Raw genomic sequence first — 22,643 nt, 5'->3', positions numbered from 1 at the left:
TTCCCTGAAGTGTGGGGTGCGGCTTTGGCGTTTTAGCAGTGCTAGTGTTGAACTGCTGTGGCTAGTGTCTGGGCGAGTCGCCAGGTGGTCCCATCTGGGGCACTTTCAGGCCTTCTGACCCTGTCTTGTGGGCTGGATGCTAATTTGTCTTCCGTAGCCGCACTGATGCGTACCCTCGGGGAGGGGGGGGGTGTTATGGCGCTGCTTCTTGTGGCAGTCTACTGGGTTCTTTGTGTAGGGTTGCTCCCCCGGGAGTGACACAGTGCTGGCGGGGTGTTGCTGAATCCCCCGTTAGTGCTTTGGACTGCTGCGAGGCGCACCAGGGCCCATGTGGGGCACCAGCCTTACTTTAATATGCCCTGTGCGGGAGCACAGGTGCAGAGGGGGAGGAGGAGGCTTTTGCTTACCTTCCATCCTGCTCCTTCTGGATCTCTGCTCTCTTGATGTGCCACGTGGGCCAGTGGCTCGTGTTCCTGCTGATGCTTTTCGGGTCCGTTGCTGGGGGAGGCTGGCTGGCCGCGCTGGGGGAGGCCAGCACCCGTCTCCTCCACCTTCCGGGTCGGCATCAACCAGTAACCGCTTCACTGCCTGTGCCTTGCTCGCTGTGTCCTGTGTGCACTAGTCCCACCTCGCCCTCCCCAGCACCCCCGTCTTAAGTGGACACCGGCGAGCGAGGTTGGCCCCGGAGGGCTGCTTAAATTTATTCAGCCTGCTATGGTAGGACTTTGTTTCCTCTCACAGACGAGCGCCATGGGCCCCCCGCCGGGCCACAGCGACGCCCAACCTGATCGGCTTTTGTTGGAGGTGAGCGCTGGGGCCACAGGGAGCCCGGCGGGGAGAACCGGGACCCAGCTCGTCCGCAGGACCAGATGAACACCCCAGCCCCTGCTTCAATGCCGCTGCGTTCTTGGCTCTTTATTTCTTTTCACCCAGATCTTCCGGCCCCCACTTCCATGCTGCTGTGTTCTTGTCTCCTTATTTCTTTATACCAAGATCTTGAGGTTACGAGAGGCGGTCCCCACCCAATTCAGGATGTGACTCGCTTCTCCACTGTGGGTGCTAATGTTGCTCTGGGCAGAGTCTTGTCCCGGCCACTTCACTCGTCCCCGGTGGGTTGGTGCTCTTTTCCTACGGGCCTCTGTTGCCAATGCCTGGTGGGCAGAGGAGCGCCTCCACACCCTCTATGAGTTTCCTTTCACCTCGCCCCCAGAGTCGTTTTCGGAGCAGTAATACTGGTTGTCGGGTCTTAAACATCTTCCTCTGTCGCTTTATTCGGTTAATAAAGTCAGGAAATGCTCCTTTTCATCTCGTTCATTCCTGTTGGGTCGGGAGCCCTGGATCAGGCGGCCATCGCCGTCCACGCCCCTTAGTGGTCTGCAGTGGCCTACTTTTAGAGTTGATTCCAACTCTGTTTTCACAGGCTTAACAGCTTGTGAGCCTACAAGTGATTTTCTAACAAACTCTCTAACTTTGTGCAAGACTTTTGATTCTACGAAGGGCCTCGGCTCCATAGACTATTTCAAAATGACTTTGGCTGTCCTGGCTCCCTGCAGACTCTTCTAGCCCATTGACTTTGATATTGTTTGTCCCTCATCGGTGGTAACTTGTTTTAGACTGTTACTGCTGGGAAAGGCTTGTCTAGATTACATTTGAATATTTAGTTGTCCTCACATATACTGAGAACCTATTTAACCTTTTTCCTTCCTTAAACCTGTCCTTTCTGCAACCTCAGAATCTGCAAAGTGCCATTACTGTCCAATGATTGAAGTTATCCCAGCGTGTAGGAATTGTGTAAGAAGCATATCCAAAGATTATCCACTAACTTGCTCTGATTCTAAAAAGTAATTTTAAAGTATATTTACATTGTTACATGAATTGCCTTTCTAAAGAATCAAAAAATAGTCCATATGCGCCCCTTTGTGAGAACGAACACGGCTAAATGACCTGTTCTTTGGGAAGATGCCCACTCGAGAGTCCGCAGCCTAGGGGCGTCTATGGACTATTTTTTGTAGCCTTTCTAAAGAATGCTTATTTAAACATTGATGTTAATTTAATAAACTCAAGGTTTCAGTTATAAATAGTTGTTTAAGTGTTACTTGGCTACTTGTATTTACGGATTTCATTTGTCCCTCTTGAGATATGTCTGGCTGCTCAGTCACACTGCCAACCTGTGTAGTACAGACCTATACCAAAAGGCGGGTTACCTAATACCAAGCAGATAAGTGTTGTATAGTCTCACACAGTGGGAATACACCAATTCTTACCTAACAAGTCAGCATGATAATGTATTGATTGTGAGGTGCTGGGTTCCTGCTTTTGACTGAGATGGCAAAGGATTCTCACCCAGGGGGTGCATGCTATGTTTAGGCCTCTTTCTTCAACTTTGGCCCAACATAGTCTCAAGCTTTACCCATGCCACATTGGGGATTGTGAGGGTGCTGGGTGCCTGCTTTTGACTGGGATGGCAAAGGATTCTCACCCAGGGGGTGCATGCTATGTTTAGGTTTCTGGCTTCCACTTTGGCCCAACATAGTCTCAAGCTTTAACCTAGCCACAGTGGGGTGTCATTCAGCATAAGTACAACTAAGCAAAAGCGGAATGACCATCTGTATTGGTCCGCATATCATCCCACAAACTCTGATGTTCTGAAGTAATCAGTCAGTCATCCCCAAATCATCAAGAACAAACATATTTCATGGCGGTGCTCTTGAAATGATCAGCAAGTCATCCTGAAAGCATCAGGAACAAAGAGTTTTCTAAAATAGGGATGATGTTAGCATATTCATTAAGTCATCCTAAGCTCATCCCCAAATCATCACCCACCATTCTGAGATATTTGCTGATGACTTTAACAGCGTGATGACGTCTGATGATGTGGGAATACTTCTAGTGTAGTTCGATGACCCCAGGATGGTCTCTAAAGTCATCCTTTTAGACCAGGGGATCGACCCTTAAGAGGCGAGGTGCCCGGGAGAAGTAGGGTGACCCCTGAGAGACATGAAATGGAGGTTGCTGCGGGGTCAAGTTACCATAATTTTTTTCACAGCTTCCTTTGATGCTGCAACACACTATTCAGGAGGGGTGAGAGTAAAGTAGGCATACGTGCCAACCATATCCATTTGTGGGATTAAAGTCCAGTCATAGTTTTAACTTTAAATTCTGTGACTTGTAGTCCTGAGTTTAAAATGATCACGGACTACAAGCCCCAGAATACGAAGTATGAACCAGGACTGCATTATAGCCAATGGAATGGATAATATTGACATGTATGACATACCGGGTGGTTTTCAATGATGGGTGCAACAAAACATAAATTTCGGGGGGTCGGGGTGGTGTTAGCTGGTGATGCGAGTGGCCATTTGAGAAGCTGGGTTGGGCATACTTGGAGGCTCCTCCCCCCTGTGCTCTACCCCAAGGGTTGTCTGGCGTGGGGCCCAAGTAAAGAGCAATATGCCAATGAGACAAAGTGATTGGATCTAAAGATAACGTAAACATTTAGTTGTTTTTTTGATAATTTGTATATCTAAAGCCCAGGTATCCTATCAGGCATCACCCTTTAAGCAAAAGCGACCACCAGGGGACAGGCGGTAGTGTAGTGTGCCACAAATCGAACTTCCATATAAGATACAAACCATACATTTCTGTTCATTATACCGTTTTATATGCCAGTATAAAAGCATTTTCACGCTGGCTGCCCATACATTTCCGTTCTGGCTGTACCAAAATATTCCCATATATGAACATTCTCATTTTTGTTAATGGCAGCAATGATACTATAAGAAAACATGTACATGCGAGAGCTGCCAATATATGGTAGTATCCCAACGTAAGGACATACTTCTGGTGACGTTACCGTTAAAAATGCCATATCACAATAAGAAAATAAGTCCAAAGTAGCTGCACAATTGAGGCCAGTCTAGACCCGTAATAACACTTATACTGCTTACATTACAAGAGATGCCCAGTAAAAAATGTCAAGCCACAGTAATCGATGACTAGACTGGCTGCACCAAAATGCCATTCTAGCCACATAACACATCTTGTTTACTTTAACATGGATGCCCACTAAAATGGCATGTTTAGTGAAATTCCCCCTCCCACTTTTCACCCTCTAACTGCCAAAATCCGCTCCTCGAATCAGCATTACACTTAAGTGCGCTCACACAACCCTCATTTAAACTTATGTGCACTCGCTCATTATAATGTGCACCAGCCCCCCATACGTCATACTCATTCACACACACATTAAATAATACATATACACACTCCTTGTACACATGCATGCCTGCATACATACATAATGAGCTAACATGCAACGCCCTTTAACGCTGCCAGTTTCATTAGCTCGCATCTGTGGGAAGGTGGCTGATGTATGAATTTGTATGAGGCAGAGAGGTGATGGAAACCTTTCATTTAAACTAGCAGCATTAAAGTTTTGCTACGTTTGTCCAAATTGATTTTTCTGCACGATCACAGTAAAACGTTAACACCGCCATTTTCACAAACGGCTTCTACGCCTAACAAAAGGTCAGTGTGGAAGCCCTACCCCTCAACTCACATTTTAAGGGGGGGTGCAGGCCTGGGCCCCGGTTGGCCCAATGGCGTTGCATGCTGCTTTTCAACTGTGTAGGTGAAAGCCTAAAAACTAGTCAACACTTGGGAAGGGCGCAATGTCGAGTGAGACAAGAGGGAAGTAGTAGAAGAGGGCCAAATGAGGAATGGGATGCTTAAAATGGGCCCGCAGCCAAACGAATGAAGCCCAGCGTAATGGATTTTTCCGCTTTTTAAAGGTTGCACATAAGACTGATTTCTCTCTCTCTCTCTCTCTCTCTCTCTTCCCCCTTCCCCCTTCTTAGCCATTCGTTTTTTCTCACACATACCGACGCACACTCACCTGACACTCCCGCTGCTGCTCTTCTGAGTCCCGCTGTGTGCTTCGCAGGGGCTGACAGTTTGATTAAGAAAGACTGCTTTTTTTTATTTCTTTTTTTTCCTGTCTAAACTATATTTTCACTTATTACAGCGTAAATGATGCTGGTTGAAATGTAATCTGTAAAAAGATTACCCTGGTCCAGAGAGAATGGTATCATAGGGGATGGTAAAGTAACCCCAGAAGAACATTTCCACAAGTAGCTTGAGGGGAGGTATGTACCAGGGGAGCATTGGCGTGTATTTTGACCCAGCAGGTGCGAGTACAACTTTGTGACCATGGTGTAACGTCCAACCCACTGTTTAGTGGCCCCAGCTTGCCACTGTGCGAAACCTCATGGTATTCTCACTCATACACCCCCTGCGCAAGTGGCCAGGGAAGCGCCATCGTTCTTGGATCCCGACCCAGGGGGGGGGGAGGGGGGTGTCGGAAAAGCAAGGGAGGATCACCAGGGTGGGGGGTCCTTGAGGACTGGTAGTGGGGAGCCCTTGGGCGGGACATGGTATCCCTCTTTCCCTACTGACGACCAGCCCAACCCTTCCCCAACCTTTATAGGTTATTGTAAATCAGCTCCCCTTGTTTCCCCACATGTAAACCCTGACAGTACTGAGATGAAGAAGATGCCTGTTAAGAGCAATGAAGGTCAGTCATGTACCTTTTAATTGTGGTCAGGCAGGGCTGATTGGACATCTACACCTGCAGCCTCTCAAAAGGCTGCAGGTGTATAAAAGGAGATCAGCCCACCAGCAAAGAGAGCGACAGGAGAAGCAGCCGTAAGGCCGGTGTAGGCCGCAGGGAGCTTTACTTGGAAACCACGCCGAAACGCTGAGGTCTGCAGAGGGAGGCAGTCTATGGAAGCGTGGCCTTGGAGCTGGGCTTCGTGGAGCATTGTAAAGGGAGCCCTCTAGTAAAGATGCTCGTTCCCCTGTGTCAGGAGGTCACCACAGGAGTGCCTGAGGGCAGGAGCTGGACCCCTGATGTGAAGAGTAGAAGGCTGTATGATACATGCTACTTCATTTGCACATTGGGTGTTTTCGCCGTGTTTTGCGGCGTATGTGCACCCATAAGATCTTCCCATCTGATCCTGCAGACACTGCCGGTCTCTCAAACTTGCTTTTCTTTGTGTTCCAGAGACTATTTTATTTGAATTACGCTTTGAAGTCATCTGCAACATTTAAAAAGTAAAGCCCTCAAAGATGGCCGCTGCTACCATCCCTAATTGGGCCACTCGTAGCTTCATTTACTAATAGGAAGGCACCAGCAGGCGTTAGCCAGCCCCCTCGAGCAAGGCCCACACAACAAGGCCCTGTCTGTTGCTGTCCGTTGGCTGGATGTGCCCCAGGCAACTTTCTCCCCCGATAACACTACTCTAAGATGCTCCTGAAAATGCTTCCATGAACCTCCCGACGTCCACCAATATGTCCACCAATATGCCTGACTGTTTCTCCCAAGCCGCGCCATTAAGTGAGTTCTGCAGCTGCCTCAGCACCATATAACCCCTCTCTTCTCTGTATGCTAGTCTGAAAACTGCTCCTCGCTCCTCAGTGACTATTTCCTCTGCACCTCTTTAATGACTCTTCCACCATACACAGTAGGGCTACACTGCTGTCGTGTTCCCCTCAAAGTCTGTCGATCGAATTACCATGCTGTTTACCTAAATTTGTAATTGGCTGTGCCCACTTTGCTGTTAGGAATTGGCTGCATTGTGTTTTCATTCTGCTGCGCTAAAATTGTACTAGCTGCGTGCACTACCCTCTGCCTCCGCCCTTATGCTCCCCCCTTCCTCCTTGTGCCTCAGTAATTCAGACTGGTAAGTGTCCTCCTCACCACTGCAGTTAGCTATGTCTCTATCCTATCTTCTCTAACTGTTTCGCTATCTCCTATCCTTCTACCATCACTAAAACTGTCCGGAAAAAACTTAAGAAGGACATACTGGGCTCCAACCCAGGCCTTCCTATTGAAGACGCTTATGTCACGGCTTCTGCCAGAGAGACTCACTGACATCCTTTTCTTCGTTAACGCACCTGACCTATGGACTTGGTACATGGTCGGCTTTCTCCTATCGCCTCTTCCCACATTAATGGTGGCACTTGTTGGGAGGCTCTCCTGGACCTGTTCTCAATTTTCAGAGTCCTCATTAATGTCTACTTCAATGGAACCATCATGGTTCAGGGTCCTCAAACCAACAGTCTTCTCTTTGACAGGCTCTTCCCTCGCTTCTCTAGCCTTATCTCCCCCTCCGGCTAGGCTCCCTTGCCCACTGTGCCTTCTTCCTCCTATGCACAGGCTCCCCTGCGCCTTCCTCCCCATCCTCCTGCACAGGCTCCCCTGCCCACTGTGCCTTCCTCCTCCGCACAGGCTCCCTTGCACACTGTGCCTTCCTCCTCCTTTGGACAGGCGCCTGTGCCTTGCCTTACTGTCCCAGTTCCCTTGTCGGCCTTGGCTCCTCCGCCATCCTCTACTATCCCTCTGGCCCTCTTACCACCCTCGGGGGGAGGGGCACTGTGCCCCCCCCCGCCCTGCGGAAGACCTTTAAGGATGGCGAGCTGCTCCACATTGCCCCCTTTACACTCGATCTGCAGTAAAACACTTGTCTGAAATCTGCAACCTTCTCTAACTCATGGATCCTGATTTGCTCGCCATCACTGAGACATGTTTCAGGGATAGCTCTGTCACAAGCTTTGACACTCTTCTCCCTGAAGGCTACACAATCCTTTCTGCGGCTAGGCCAAAGAAGACGGGCTGTGGAATAGCGCTGATCTTCCCAGAATGGATACCTGTGTCCATTATCCCTAGTCGGGCCTAGTCTGCATGCTCTCACTCTCTCCTAAATCTTCTCTCCTTATGGCCACCTTCTATCGGCCTCCAGGACAGCCCACTCTCTTCCTTTTGGAATGGGCTGACCTGGCCTCCTCTCTACTTTTCCTCCTCCTCTCAACTCCTCCTGCTTGTGAGCTCAACATCCATCTGGACTCTCCTGACTGCTCAGGACATTTCCGCAACCTGTGTGACTCTCTCCCTCTCTATCCTACTCTCTGGCTCCACTCACACTGCGGGCCACGCATTGGATGCTCTCATCTCCACTGACATCCCACTCTATCGCTCTCACTACCTCTTTCTCTTGGACCGACCCCACTCTTCTATCAACACACCTGAAGCTCTCCTCTCCTCTTGCAGCGACACACCCGGCACAGCCACTCAGCTTCAAAGTCACCAGACCCATGAAAAAAGTGACAGTGGCTGCCTTTGCCTCCACCTACACTCCTCCTCCAAATCCTGTGGCTGACTCCCACCCTGACACAGCCCTCACTAACCTTAACCTCTCTATCTCCAACACTCTTGATACTTTTGCCCCTGTCCTGAGGGTTGGACTAAAGCCTTCCAAAAAGTGCAACTCTTGGTACGACTCAGATCTGACTGATCTTAAATGCAAGTGTAGGGCAGCTGAACGGAAATGGAATTCGTCGGGTGGACCATCTGGCAAACTAGCCTGCCGCCCCCTTCAAAGGCAATATCGACTCTGCATCCGCTACAAGAAAAGAGTCTTTATTCAAGCCTGCATCTCTTCAAGCCTGCATCTCTGCGGCATCAAGCAACACGGCCAAACTTTTCAAAGTCTGCAAGGAACTGGCCAATCCTGCAGCAGCCTCTTCTTCTGTTACACCCACCCAGGACCCCTATTCGGCTTTGGCAGCACACTTAACCAGAAACACCTAAGACATCCTTTCCTCCCTTCCCCCCACATCACAGCACACACCAACACCGGAGCCTCCCTTGGCCCCACTTCCCCTCTCCTCCCTCTCACCCGTTGCACCCGATGAGGTCGACAGGCAAGTCCGATCTATGAAGGCCTCGTCCAAACAAGTGGAGCCTTGCTCCTCCAAAACCATTAAGGACAACATTGACTCCCTTGCCCCAGCCTTGGCTGACTTTTGCATCTCTCTTTTTCCACTGGAGTTTTCCCAACTGCTCTTAAGCACTCCCTTATGCACCCTCTGCTTAAGAAACCCTCTGCTGACCCCTCCATTCCGGCAAACTACAGCCCAATCACTAACACTCCTTTCCTGGGCAAACTTCTGGAGAAGTTGGCTATTGTTAGGAAAGATTTCTTAATTGTGGGTAATTTTCCTTCCATGTGGCAACCCCTAAACTTTTTGCTGTTGTTTTCACCAGGATCTAGACTTTGCCAGAGAAGTGCAGCCTTCTGCCGCACTCCTCTGGGCTTTCGCTCCTTCTTACGGGGAAACTGACATGCCCTTAAGACAGTCCGTACCGGGGAACGTTGTTTTCCGTAGTTTCTTTATCATGTTGCAGCTTTCATGCAACATGACACAAGAGGGCACTGTAAGCTAAGTTACTGCTCTCTTGGGTCTCTAGTCTTCTACAGGCCCTAGATACTCTTTTTGGATTGGAAATGATCGGTGCAAGTGGATCACGGACGGGACTGGTAGCAGCGATCGTTTCTTGTGTTTTTGAGCTCTTTTTGGCGTTTTAAGCGCGTTTCTCGCGCTTAGCCCAAAATGGTGGCCTGGCTCCCAAAATGGCCAGACCACGAGGCTCTTTGCCCTGTCCGCTGACCGGCTTGCCCCCTTCACCTTCCCCAGGTCGAGCCGACCCGGGGCCTTCCTTATTTGGGCATGTACTTTCCCACGAAACACAGATGCTTTCGCAGGCTTCTGCAGGCCTTGTGTGTGCCTCCAGGATTTGGGCTGGGATGTCTGGTCCCAATACACATCCTGGGTGCCAGAGAGTCTAGTGTGGTATGAATGCCTGGGACCACCGTGGTCCGTGATAGGTCCACGTATGGTGTGAGTGTTTTGTGAGCAGATCTCCCATTGGGTCCTCTCTGTTTTGGCGCGAAGGGAACCGTGGATAAGAGGAGGCTGGAAACACCACTACCATGTCAATCTCCTTCTCACGAACAAAGGGATACAGGAGCCAAGTATCCTGCAACCACGAGGCTGAACCAAGGAATCGCTGGTGACCTGCTGAAGGACTGCTCCTCTGCACTGCTGTCGCTTTGTGAAACCCTTTCTACCTCGGATCAAACAAAAAGGCCTGTACTGGTACTTCGACCCTTGGAATAGCGGGGACAGCTATTCTCGGCACCTTCATCTCCTGCACGTAAGCCTTCGGAAGTGACTCTGGGCCATCCAGCAGACTGACCAGCCTACCCAGGAGTCTGGCTCTGTAACCGCCGTCGGGTTGTGTTGTATTTCGAGTCCTTGTCACTCTCACACGATTCGTACACTTGGCATTCCCAGGTCTGAAGTGAGTAGTGTACATTTGGCTGAGATACACACGGCCGCTCCGTTGCCCTGCTGTGGTAACAAACTGTGCGGGTTCACTGCGTTTGGGACGTCCTCAACTCAACTCTGCTGCTGCGGAATCTACACGACAACGAGACGTCCCCTGCTCCTATCTGAACCCGCCAGCACTGAAACTGACGTGGAGAAGCCTGGGTCTGCCTGCATCGGGGACCGGTGAATAGCATAGCTAGTAACTGGTCGCCCTGCTGCAGTAGCCCATACCCTATCCTCGCTGTGTCAAACAGCACGCCTTTCCGTACTCGCGCTCTGCTTCTGCCCACAGTGGAGGCTGCGCTTGAGTCGCGGAGCTCTGTTCATCTTCATTTGTTCACCGGACTGAACTGCCTGATTCCCTCGAAGAGACTCCCCTTTTTGCCCGTTGGCACCAGCGTGTGCAGGTACTTTTGAGCATAAGGGTCCACTCTTCGTAGGGTTTGGACTTCCTTTTAGTTAGGTGCCTCTGAAGGCGGACTGGGTCTGATTATTATTTGCACTGCCTGTTTTCCTCCCCATCTAGGTGGTCTACACATTTCGTGCGTCTAACGCGTTAGACTCGTTTGTATTTGTGTATATATATATTGTATTGGTTTGGTATGTGTTGGTTTACTTGAGTTTTATTGTGATTTCTCGCTACGGTCATTGTTGCAAAGGCCTTGGAATAAATGTGTCTATATTTTTAATATAACACCTGTTTGGAGTAATCTGTAAGTGTCCTTGCTGTGTGTGCTCATTGCGGGCTTTCAGTCACCCTCACCCCTCTTGAGACCTAGTCTTGACTGCCGCAATCGCTACCCTGATTGGTCTGGCTTGTCCAGAGGTAACCCTGTTCCAAGAAACTAGGCTGGCCTTCTGAACCTCTGTCCCTCCCGGACAGAGTTCAGAAATCCGCCTTAACAGCTATCTCTCAGCTGAACCTCCACACTGAATCAATTGGTTGCTTCCATGACCATCAGCTTGGCTTTATACCATCCAGAGTCACAGAAACTGATCTTCTGAACACACGTTAAGACCTGCTCTCAAATCTTGACACTAACACTTCTCTGTCCTCGTTCTGCTTGATCTCTCCTCCTCCTTTGACACGGTTAACCACAACATCCTGATCGCACGTCTTCGTGACACCCTGGGAATCACAGGTCAGGCTCTGGCGTGGTTAACATCTTTACTCTCCGACCGCCCATCCCATGTAGAACTTGGTGAAACTTGGAGCCTTTCTCTCAACTATCACTCGCTCAACCTGTGGCGTTCCCCAGGGATAAAACCTATCCCCCTGGTTCTTCGTCTATATAACTACCTTGGCACGTGCGATTGCCACTTTCACCTCTAATTTCCAGTGTTATGCGGATGACACGCAACTATCTTTCAGGCTACCCTCAGCTGCTTCCTCCTCCTCACTCATATCTGACTGCCTGTCTGCCATTCAGTCATGATGTGCTGCAAAGAACCTCTGCCTCAACGCTAGTAAAACTGAGATCGTTCTCATTGGGAACCCCTGCTCCCGCTTTCCCACTTTCACTCTGGCCGGTCTCCCTTGGCCCAGCGCCCACCCCCACCTGCGGGGCCAAAAACCTTGGTTATCTTTGACTCCATTCTCTCCTTCTCCTCTCACGTTTCTGACATCTCAAAAAAGTCTATCAACTACACCTCCTCAGAAGAACTCCACCTTTTCACACTCCCCCACCCATCCCAGCGTTCCACTGTCTCCAGAGCCCTGGTTCTCTCTAGGCTGGACTACTGCAACAGCCTCTTCCTCAATCTCCCTGCTTCTGCCCTGCACCCTCTGCAACTCATCCAGAACAGAACCGCAAGTGTTATCCTTGGCCTCAAGCCCAGGGACTGCATCTCTCCGGCGCTGAAATCCCTTCACTGGCTCCCCGTGACTGCAAGGATCATGCTCAAGACCCTCTGCATTGTCCACAAGGCTTTCTGGGGCCTGAGACCTTCCTCTTCTCCTCCTCCTTCTCTCTCCCCCTACCTTGCTAACATAGCTCCCTGCTCTTTCCATCTCTCCCTCCTCTTCCATACAGCCTGCTAACTGGCCGCCTCTTGTACCTCAGAGACTCACAGGGCCCTGCACCCCACCACCCCTCACTGCACCTGTGAATAAATCCAAGAGCTTCTCTCTCAGCACTTACCCCAGTCTCTACCGACTGGGTGCACTTGGACCCTCTCTTGACCGTCTTGCACTTGCACGATCTGAATGCATCTCTGCTTTAAGATAGTCTTGTCTGTTTGTTCTCCCTTGTCTTCACCCCTTAATGTGCGCTTCAGAAAATCGCAGAATCACTGTCGGGCCTATTTGCTGTATCTTGACTGTTAAATGTATCATATCCACTTACTCCTCCTGTGCAGACCGTTATCTTCTCAGAATTTCAAGGGCTCTGTTGTTTTTCCCCCCATGTTCCCTCCCTCCTTGAGCGATTTGAAACACTTGCCTGTGTATAGGCGCTTTATAAATAAACATTACTATACCATACCAGGAAACCTGCGAACACCAGTGAGTTTCTAGCAATTGAGAAACCTGGTGCATGAGCTTTTGAACTTGTCTGTTTGAGGAATACGTTGTGTCGGAGTGGTCGCGTGTTGGAGGAAAAGTGTTCTCGAAAGTCTCCGAATGCTGGCCATTTAATTTGCAGTGAATTAAAGAAATATTACATAGCATGTTGAATGGCAAGTGTTTCCTAAGCACAACCCATGCCTATTGAATACCGAACTGAATGAACAAATACAACCAATATCTATTGAATGACAAACTGAGTGAAGACTTTACAAAAGAGCAGAACTGTTAAATATTAAGTTCAGAAGTAAAACTGAACTTTACATTCGAGTAAAACCATTAGATACTGAATTATAAATGAAACTTTAAATCCAAGTGAAACTAGTGTATGCTGTAGTCTAAAATGAATGATGTGAAAACTACATATAACAGAAAATTACATTGAATGCAGAATTAATGAAAACTCTGAAGTTGATTACAACACAGCTACAATTTGTACATGGAAAAACTAACCATAAAAAGAAGGCACACGAGTGACAAAGTACTTTAAAAAGACTAAGTATAATTTTGTGCTGCTGAAATTAAGCCTTCAGTAAGGGAACCTTGAGATTTGAACCATTTATTGACTTGGGACCGGAGTCTCAAGGTTCTTTTGTGCTTGGAACTGTGTTACTTGGAACTTGGGGAAGAGGGCCCAGCGAACTGGTAAAAACGGTATCATCCTGAACTCAAGAGAGGTAATTAAGAGACTTTTTGAACTATTCTATACTTTTGGAAAGGAGCTGAAAGGAAGTTGCTAGCTGGAAGATGCTCAGAACTTTATCTTGAACACTGTTTCTTTTGGTTGCTGACCTCCTTACGCGTTGTATAGATTGTGTTTGAAGGCAAGCATATGTTTTGGACACAGATTCTTCAGTTGAACTCTTCGACTCAGACTTTCCTTCATTTTATTTAGGCAGTGAAATCCCACCTTAGCATAAGGCATTTTAGGCCTTTTTACATCCTGACATTTAAGTTGATACAAGTGTTTGTTTTGCATCTTTTGCCTGTGTCTTGCTTCATGATGCCTTCACACCTCTCAAATACTGTAAGTCTAGGAACACACAATGTCATGTAGGGAAGCTAGAATTGTAACCAGGGTCTCCTAACTCCAAACTTGATATCTCCATCAATATTAGGCATCCATACAGGTCTCAGGTTGTCAGAAGCGGCTGCTCGTTGCAGTGCAGCTTGACGGCTTTGACGTATTATTCCTGCTTTCCTGCTCCTGCTATTTCTCAGGGTGCTTTTGTCTAACCAGCCTGCATGTTGCTTCGCTCGCTGCTCCAGACTACTGGAGGTTGGAGGTCGCTGGAACGGTGCTGTCGGAACAGCGGCTGCCACCCCGCCCTGCTATATCGCCCGACTCCTCCTCCCCCCCCCCCCCCTTTCTGTTTATTGGAGCATGCAGACTTCATCGCTCCGGCACTGACTTGGCACAGAGGACACGGAGCAGCAGGTATGCTCTTGCTGGGCGCTGGCCCTGCATGGAGTGCTCTCTCCTCACTCCGTCCCCTTGTGGTGTATTTTACCGTAATAGTTTTGATACTTCGTGTAAGTAACGCCTCCGCATCTGCAATGTCACTCTCTGTGTTTAACCCTGTGCCCGACCCCCTGGCTATCTCGTCATCTCACAGAGAGGATTAGCTGGCAGAAGTCTTGGCTTTAAGCGCCCGTAAGAGGCAGCACATTGGTGCCAAACGCTCCGAGGTACCCTTGGACCCCAAGGGGCCCTCTTGTCAAGTCCCTTGTAACTCCCTTTAAATTATCATAGCCAGGCCAACATCTAACAAGCTCTGTAATAAAAAAAAACCTCCTACTGCCTATGTGGCTGAAAACAGTGTGGAACTGCTGACTTCCACTGTTCTAAGTTCTCTCCGGGTGGGGGGGTTGTTAAATCCAACCAGGTTTCCCCCTTTAATCCCAATAGCATCAGGGATTTGTCAACTTCCACCTCCTTGGCAACTCCCCATCGTTTAAGTGGGGCTATAAATCCCAACCATGATTCCCTTACAGATTATTTGGTAGGTACTGAGAGTTTAATGACTGTGGAGCCCTGATTGTTTGGAAGGTCACTCTCATCAAAGAGCTGAATAACTGTTAACTCCCTGGATTTTGATGCTTGGTTAGTATCTCTAGACATCTCGGCTGAGAAATATCACTACCTTGTTTGAAAAAAGTCTCCAAACTGTTCACGTTTCACCTGTGAATCATCTGCCGATCAACAAAGGGAACTGCTCTTCTCAAACAGACTTGCTGTTAAGGGAAGTCGATAATCATGTGCACACCTCAGGGGTTCCTTGTGTTGGCCTCAGCCCTGAGACCATGGTATCTATGAAAGAAGCACTACCATCCCAGTCCCTCCCAGGTAACAAGCAATTACAGATTTGTCATCCTGTTTTCCCTGATTCCTCAATGGTGTCGGGGGGGGGGGGGGTCACGTTCGGATGGTCCTGGTGAATTCACGAACCCCAGAATCCCAGATTGGCCAACATAAGAAGTTTGCGTTTAAGGAAAGCTAATATGCCAATACCAAAAGATGACTCCATCAAAGCTCTGGTTCTGGACCACAGAAACGTTATCATCACAAATGTCACGAAACCCTCCCAGAGAGAACCTAGAGACGCCCTCCAAAATAAAGTTCTTGGCTGGCTTTGTGCAAGATCTGGGCCCTGGTTTGTCCGCTGTTCTGACTTGAAGTTTTTGCGTAGGATAGAACTGGATGACTGGTGTACCCAGGGGAACAGAGATTGTATACTCGTGGGGTGTGGTGTCTGTACCTTGCCCTCTATCTGAGACAGTGTAAATATCTACCCAGGGGTTCCTCAAATCTTGGGCTTGTAGTCTGAGCTGGACTTGCTGCTCCTCTAAACTTCGAACCTATGGTTTTTCCTGGTTATATTATGCCCATTCTGTTCTGGTTTTTTGCTTGTTTGTATGTCATTGTAGCGCCTTGAGGCCTGTGGGCAAAAAGCGCTTTATAAGAAATCTACACAAAATAAATTGCCTGTTTAAACTATATTAACGCCCCACACTCTCAAATATATAGTAGCATTGAGTAGCAATGATTGACATTATTTTGATAATTTAATATGCAGCCTCACCCCCACTGCATGTGCACCATGCAACATCATGCTATACATTGCCTATTAAAAAGCCAAAACTGTTGGCTTTGCCAATGCTTTTTGATACATATGTGACATAATGCTCAAGTTATTGGTGTGTGATCAGTCATTTTGGTGAGTAAGAAGTGATGTGCTGTGTGTATGTGTAGAACTGGTATTCATTTGGGGGCATGTGATTTTTATTTTTGGGTAGTAGCTCATAACTTGTCCTTTGTACCCTTTTAGATTTATATAACCCTCCTTCTGTGCATTGTCTGCTATGACGTTTCATGTCCCGTCCCTCCTATCTTTTGGTATGGTCTTTCCTCTGCTGCTACTTTGTTTTTTGTCTGGTGTGTGCCAGTCCCGCTCTGCTCATACGTTGTGTGTGTTTGTGTGTGTGATGACTTCTTTTTTCATCTTACTGCTGTCAGTATCCTGTGACCTTATGCTGCCCCCACTGTCCTACTCCTGCCTACATGCACTGTGAGAAAATCCTGACTTAGTTTGGCTTGTCTTGTGTTTTTCTATTTTACCTAGTTTCCTTTCTCCAGCCCTCTCCCGTCGGTCCTGTCCTGACAACGCCATGGCACTCATAGAGGGTGTTGGTGATGAAGTGACCGTCCTCTTCGGGATTGTATTCTGCTTTCTTGTGCTCATCCTGGCCTGGGTATCCACGCACACTGCAGAGCGTGTTGAACAGCTTTTTGTGTCTGTGGTACCTGCTTCTGCTGTTGGGACAGTTGGTAACCAGGGGCTTGAAACACCCTCTGAACCAGTCATCCAGCCTACGAGCGTTCAGGAGGAGAAGAATGGTGGGGAGGAGGAGACAACCGCAGCTTCTACAGAATGTGTTGCTGATGAGCCTGTACCACCAGACACGCCAGACAGTACTTCTGGGGAGCTTAGACAAAGAGCGTCATCCACAACTCCACAAACAAGCAGCTGTCCTCCACCCTCCGACGATGCAGACCCAGTTGAAGACACGAACAACAGCACAGAAGACCAGACGATGGTTCTGAGGCTGAAGTTCCTGAATGACACCGAGCTACTAGCTAGGGTTCGACCAGACAACACTGTCAGCTTTCTAAAGAGGTGAGAGAAGGGGCAATTAAATGCAAACCCTTTTAATGATGCATTTGCTAGCATGTTTTGTAAAGTTCGCCCATGACAAAATGAATAATTAAATTCCATCAAATCAAATTTACAGAAGATGTTGGATGGCCATGAATAGCACTGTAGAGAAATGCAGTGTTGCTAAACATTGGTTGTTAGTAAGGCACCATACATGCATGCATGCATACAGCTGTCCTGTCAATGAGGGGTCCAATGTCTGGGGAGGAGGGGACTGTACATGGGTGCACGTGTTCTGCAGTTGTGTAGACAAGTATTTTTTCTAGGTGCAACCATTGAGCAAGAGGAAGGTATTCACAAAAAGGTTGGACAATTTTTAAAGGACCAAAAACGGTAAAAGGTTTGTCTGACTTATTGAAGGTCAGCAAGTAGATATGAGATCTTATATTAATCGATGGTACCACAGCTTTGGGCAATAAGAAAAGTTTGGTTCTTGGCCTATGTGTCCGGGGGTGGATACCTTTTTAAAGAAGCATGTGATTGGCCAAACTGTAATACCCACACACTGTCTTTAAGGTACAGTTTTCTTCCTGTAGGCAGGAGAGGGCTGTTCTGACAAGCGAAAGGATTTTGAATTTGACTTGACCTCCAACAGAAATTTGAAGACCGTTTCAGGAGAAATGGAGAAGGGTGGATGTTTCTTTTCAAGAAAGCAGTCAACTCAGTAGCAGTATTTTTTACTTATTTATTTTGGCAAACAAGTTGTCGGAGTGTAGAACATCGAAGTTTTATTTCAGCCTACTCACAATCATGTCATGGTGTTGATTGTAAGGTAAAAGGGATCTGCTTGACATGGCACAGTGAATAAAGGTTTGTAATTTTACTGACCTTCAAAGTTTGTGGTTATATTACAACTCTGGATTTTCCCCACAACCTTGTTGGACTTTGCTGAGGAAAGGTGGCCACCGGTGGTTGGAAATGAAGGGTAGAAGTAGGGGTGTTCAGCAGATGCTGGCACTCCGGAGTGTAGCTTCAGTTGTGATGGCGTTCATCTTTTTCATCAAAGTCTCAGTTAGCCTGGTACTCCCGAAAAACTTCAAGAAGGTTTCTTGATGCACTTTGAACTAAAAACATCCCTGCATGTTCCCAACATACAAACCCAAGGAAGGTTGTGTCCCCTATGTAGTATGTATTTATTTATTTATTGCATTTGTTATACGCCCAAAACCTTAGGTGTCACAGTGTAGTTACAAACATCTTAGAATAGGTTAGGTACAGTAACGATAGGGAAACATTACAATTCACTGGTATACATTACAGTTTGGTGGTATTTACTACAGTTAAAGGTATTTTACAAACACATAACATTTGGTAGCATATAATACAGTTAGAGTTATACTTTGCAGATTGTATCCATATATTTTCAGAACTGGCAGACTAATGGTGGAGCAGGTGGATGCGCCTGGGGCCTAGTATGTGTTAAATAACCAGGTTTTGAAGGCCTTTTTGAAACATTGGTGTGAGGACTAATTTCTGGTAAGTAAGGGGAGCATGTTCCAGGTTTTTGGAGCCATTACTGGAAAACTGCTGCTATTTGTTAGATCTCAAGTGTTCTTGTTGACTTGTTCAGGGAGACGGTATTGTTGAGGTAGGTAGCTGCATTTTTGGCGAGACATTTGTGCGTGATGCATGGAGATTTAAATAAGATTCTAGCTTTTATGGGCAACAAATGGGCTTCCCTTCTAATGGTAGAGATGTAATCTGATTTTCTTTAGTCCCAGAGCTGTTTGCGGGGCTTTATTTTGCAGTAATTGTAATTTTGCTAAGTGGGTCTTCGAAGTGCGAAGAAGTAGAACATTACAGTAATCCAGCTTCGATACAATGAGAGCCAGGGCTTGGGTGATGCAGTTCTGTGTTGTGAGGAATTGGCGGTGTAGGGCAATCAATCTGGCTGTGTAGGAGGTTGCTGAGGATAAAGCGTTGATGTGTTTACACATTGTTAGATTAGTGTCTAAATAAACGCCTAGCGTTTTAACCTGCTTTAGGACTGGAATGAGGGTGCCGTCAATGTTGATAGCTGAATAGTCTGCATGGAGGGTGTTCATTCTAGCTGGGGAGCCTACAATGAGTATCTCTGTCTTCTCATAGTTGAGACAGAGGCTATTTAATGCCATCCAGTTTTGGATTATAGCGTAGATTTTATTGATCATGATAGTGTCCTGGTCATAATTCCCTGTGATGGGGATAAGAATTTGGGTATCGTCGGTGAAGTTCGTGTAGATGACACCCATGGCATGCAGTAAAAATAGCAGCTTAGTATACGCATTGTGTAGCATGGGCGACAGACAAGGTCCTTGTGGGACTCCTATTGGTACCGGGATGGGGTCTGCGGCCTCCTTGCCAGTGGAGACACGGGATGTTCGGTCAGCTAAAAAGGATTTGTATGTATGGATAGGATATTTATAGAGCGCACAAAGACTGTGAGTTATCGAGGCGCTGGAGGTGAGAGCTGGCTGAAGAAATCGACTAGAACAGATGCGTTTTTAAAGCCTAATGGAAAGGAAGAACTCATGGAGTGTGCGAAAAGACCTAGAAGCAAAGTGTTCTAGTGTGTAGGGGCAAGAACCGAAAAAGATCTCCCACCGGCTCTGGTGCAAGAGAATCTGGGAACGTGGAGCAAAAGTTTATTTGAAGAGCGCAATGGTCGGTTAGGAATGAAGGGGAGAATCAGCAAATGCAGGATTTCAGCCCCACCATTGAGAATAGCCCGATGGACCATACAGAGAACCTTGAACTTAATTTGGCTTCTGATGGGAAGCCAATGTAGTTGAAGTAAAAGTTCACGAGAGTTAGCAAGTCTGGGGGCACCAAGGGCAAGACACGCAGGAGCATTCTGGAGGATTTGGAGGCGTTGCAATGGCCTCTCCGGTTGGCCAAGGTAAATTGTGCTACAATAATCGAGAGAACTCGTAATTGAGGCTGTAACAATTTCTGCTCTGAGAGCAGCAGGGAGCCGGGGTAAGACTTTTTAAAAAACCTTGAGTTTTATAAAGCCTGTCTGACAGACTGCAGACAACTGGGCTTCCCGCGAGCTTTGTTCATAAGTTTAATACCAAGACTCTTGACCACAGATGAGGGCTCGGGACAAGGACCAAGAGAAGAAGGCCAATAGTCACAAGTCCTTTCCGCATTAGAACCAACCAGAAGAACCTCTGTTTTTTCACCATTAACTTCAACCAATTCATAGCCTTCCACTCTCCAATTGCAACAAGGCAGTTTTTTAGTTTACTGAGGGGATCGGAGGAGGGCATGTTGAAGCGAAACAGAATCTGTGTGTCGTCAGCGTAGGAGAAGAAATGAACTCCATGACTGGCAATAAGTTTGGGGAGTGTATGCATATAAAGATTAAAGAGCAGTGGGGACAGAGCAGAGCCCTGAGGGACTCCACAGTTCAGCCCACTGGGGTGAGATGTGAAAGGGGGAAGAGCAACTGATTGGGTCCTGTCCGACAAAAAGGAGGAAAACCATTTAAGTGGAATGCCCGATATGCCTGCCTCATAGAAACGGGAAATGAGTTTGAGTCTGTTTGCCTCAGTTTGAGTCTGAGGCAACCTATATTTTTTAAAATGAAGCAACGAAAACTGGTGTTCTTGCGGTTAACAAAGCGGTGACAGTGATGACTTCATAGGCATAGTTACCTTCTTGATACTGTTCCAAAGAGTTGAGACAGTTAAAGGAAAGACCACATTAGCCTGTTATCACTGCTTGAATACAATACAGATGATGCAGGGCACGGCCATGGCAGAGGCCTCAGAGGAGTAGGAGCAAATGATTATGATCAGCAGCAGACCGCTATCACTGTAGGCAACAAAAAGATTTTTAAATTAATTGGCATGTTGGTTTACATTCAAACCTTTCATAATTTTGTGACTAAAACAATTTAATACAATTCCCCGTGATACATTCTAAAAATGTTTGCGTATAAGAACTTTACATACAAACCACTTCTTAATTGCAATAAATATATAAGCTGTATAACTGTTAAGATTCTCAATCTCAGCTATGTGCAAATATGCAAGTTATAAGAAGGAATTATAAGAATATATATAATCAATTAATATCTTGCACCTTCATTATAGAAAAGGATCTTAAGGAACCTAATCGTAGCCAGGACTAGACCTGTGTCATTTACACTAAATACCATTACCCATCACTCTTTCGGAGTGATAACCCTATAGTGAATAGGAAACCACCCATAGTGCAGTTGCCTCAGATCTTTTAACTCATGACAGGAGATCACTAGTTGTAAAGTCTCCACCACCTTCTGATCATTACAGAACCTATACTGAACTGGGACTGAGTCCTTTACACGCACAGCAAGGACTTGTTCATTAAAGATTCATTTGAAACCTTAGGAACTGCCCTCCCACCACACGTGGGTAGATTTCTCCATGTATTTAGGTAATGTATTAATAGATCTAATCTCTTTGGCCTATTAAGAAAACATCTTTAACTTTTTACAGTCTGTACCAGTATCAATCCAACCTTTCTGCCACATTTTCCTTTACACTGCCAATGGATTATCAATCAGCGGGTCAACAGAGGCGTCCAATGTGCTAAAACAATCTAGACAACCCTCCTACCAGAGTAACAAGAAAGTATCACTCTCGTTTGATAGATAAGTAAGGCGTATTTTACAACATAAAGCAGAGTAGAACGCTCTGCAACTAAATCTTTCTTAAATAACGAAACAATTTTCCACTGTACAGTCAATAATAATGACGGTAGACACCAACTCATTGGGGATAACTTGAGCGTGTACTGCATTTGGTAAGTGCAAAACTCTCCTCCAAAACAGGCGAAGTTTTGCCCACAACACGGGTAAATTCAAAAGGGGTTTCCGCTCCATACGTTAATTCAGGCACTACTTTCGCCTCGTAAAATCTAATTAACGGAGCTAACGTCAATCGACCAAATGTATACTGTGAAGTAGATGCTTGGGAAGCTAATAGAATAGTTTTATGTTTTAGCATCGAGATTCTTGATTGCTGTTGACGGCAGCCCATGATATAGAACCCCAGATAAGTGAAAGGGGTATCCATTTCTAGCAGCTCATAATTCAGATAACATTTACCAACAAGCTTCTCCCTTTTCCTAGATGACTTCCTTACCAAGACCTTTGATTTAGCTAAATTTACTTTGAGGCCATGCAATTGTGCATACAGATGCAACTGATCAAGCTGGTGCTGCAAGCCTATTATGGTCTTATCAAGAAGCACCAGATCATCTGCGTATAATAACCAGTTCAAGGCAACCCCATTAATCCGTGGTAGGAAATAATCATACTTCTCGCAAGGCTATTTCTTGAAAGCTGAAAATTTCATTCCATTTCCAAGTTGGAATTCACAGTAAAATGAATATACAATGTCAAACTCAATTGCGGTTACCCATCTTTTGAGGCGTGGGACTGTCGATCTCTGCCACAGGGTGGTAGTTGGAGAGCACAGTGGATCAAACGATTGGCTTTTGAAATGGTAAATTTAGGACTGATAGATTGGTTTGGTGCATAGCCTGCTGTAATAAGGTAATGTGTCTGAGTCAGTAATAAAAATGACAATCCCGTTTACTACAACATGCTTGAGGCGTATTAGCCTGCTTGTGTTTTTACTTTTGACATTTATACCATTCACGCT

General features: G+C 46.9%; 1 protein-coding gene across 3 annotated transcripts in view; it reads left to right on the top strand.

Annotated features, from left to right (window-relative positions):
* TMUB1 (transmembrane and ubiquitin like domain containing 1) overlaps positions 1-22,643 on the top strand; it is a 198,569-nt gene that overhangs the window by 14,720 nt on the left and 161,206 nt on the right. For all 3 annotated transcript variants that reach the window (XM_069646005.1, XM_069646004.1, XM_069646006.1), the window contains one exon: positions 16,417-16,971. In XM_069646005.1, coding sequence (XP_069502106.1) covers positions 16,463-16,971 — 509 coding nt within the window. In that variant the 5' untranslated portion in view covers positions 16,417-16,462. The remainder of the gene's footprint in view (positions 1-16,416; positions 16,972-22,643) is intronic.

Source organism: Ambystoma mexicanum, chromosome 2p, assembly GCF_040938575.1.
Source record: "Ambystoma mexicanum isolate Mex_15411 chromosome 2p, UKY_AmexF1_1, whole genome shotgun sequence".
Lineage (NCBI taxonomy): Eukaryota > Metazoa > Chordata > Amphibia > Caudata > Ambystomatidae > Ambystoma > Ambystoma mexicanum.
The sequence above is the reverse complement of the archived record's forward strand: the minus strand, read 5'-3'. Positions and strand labels throughout refer to the sequence as shown.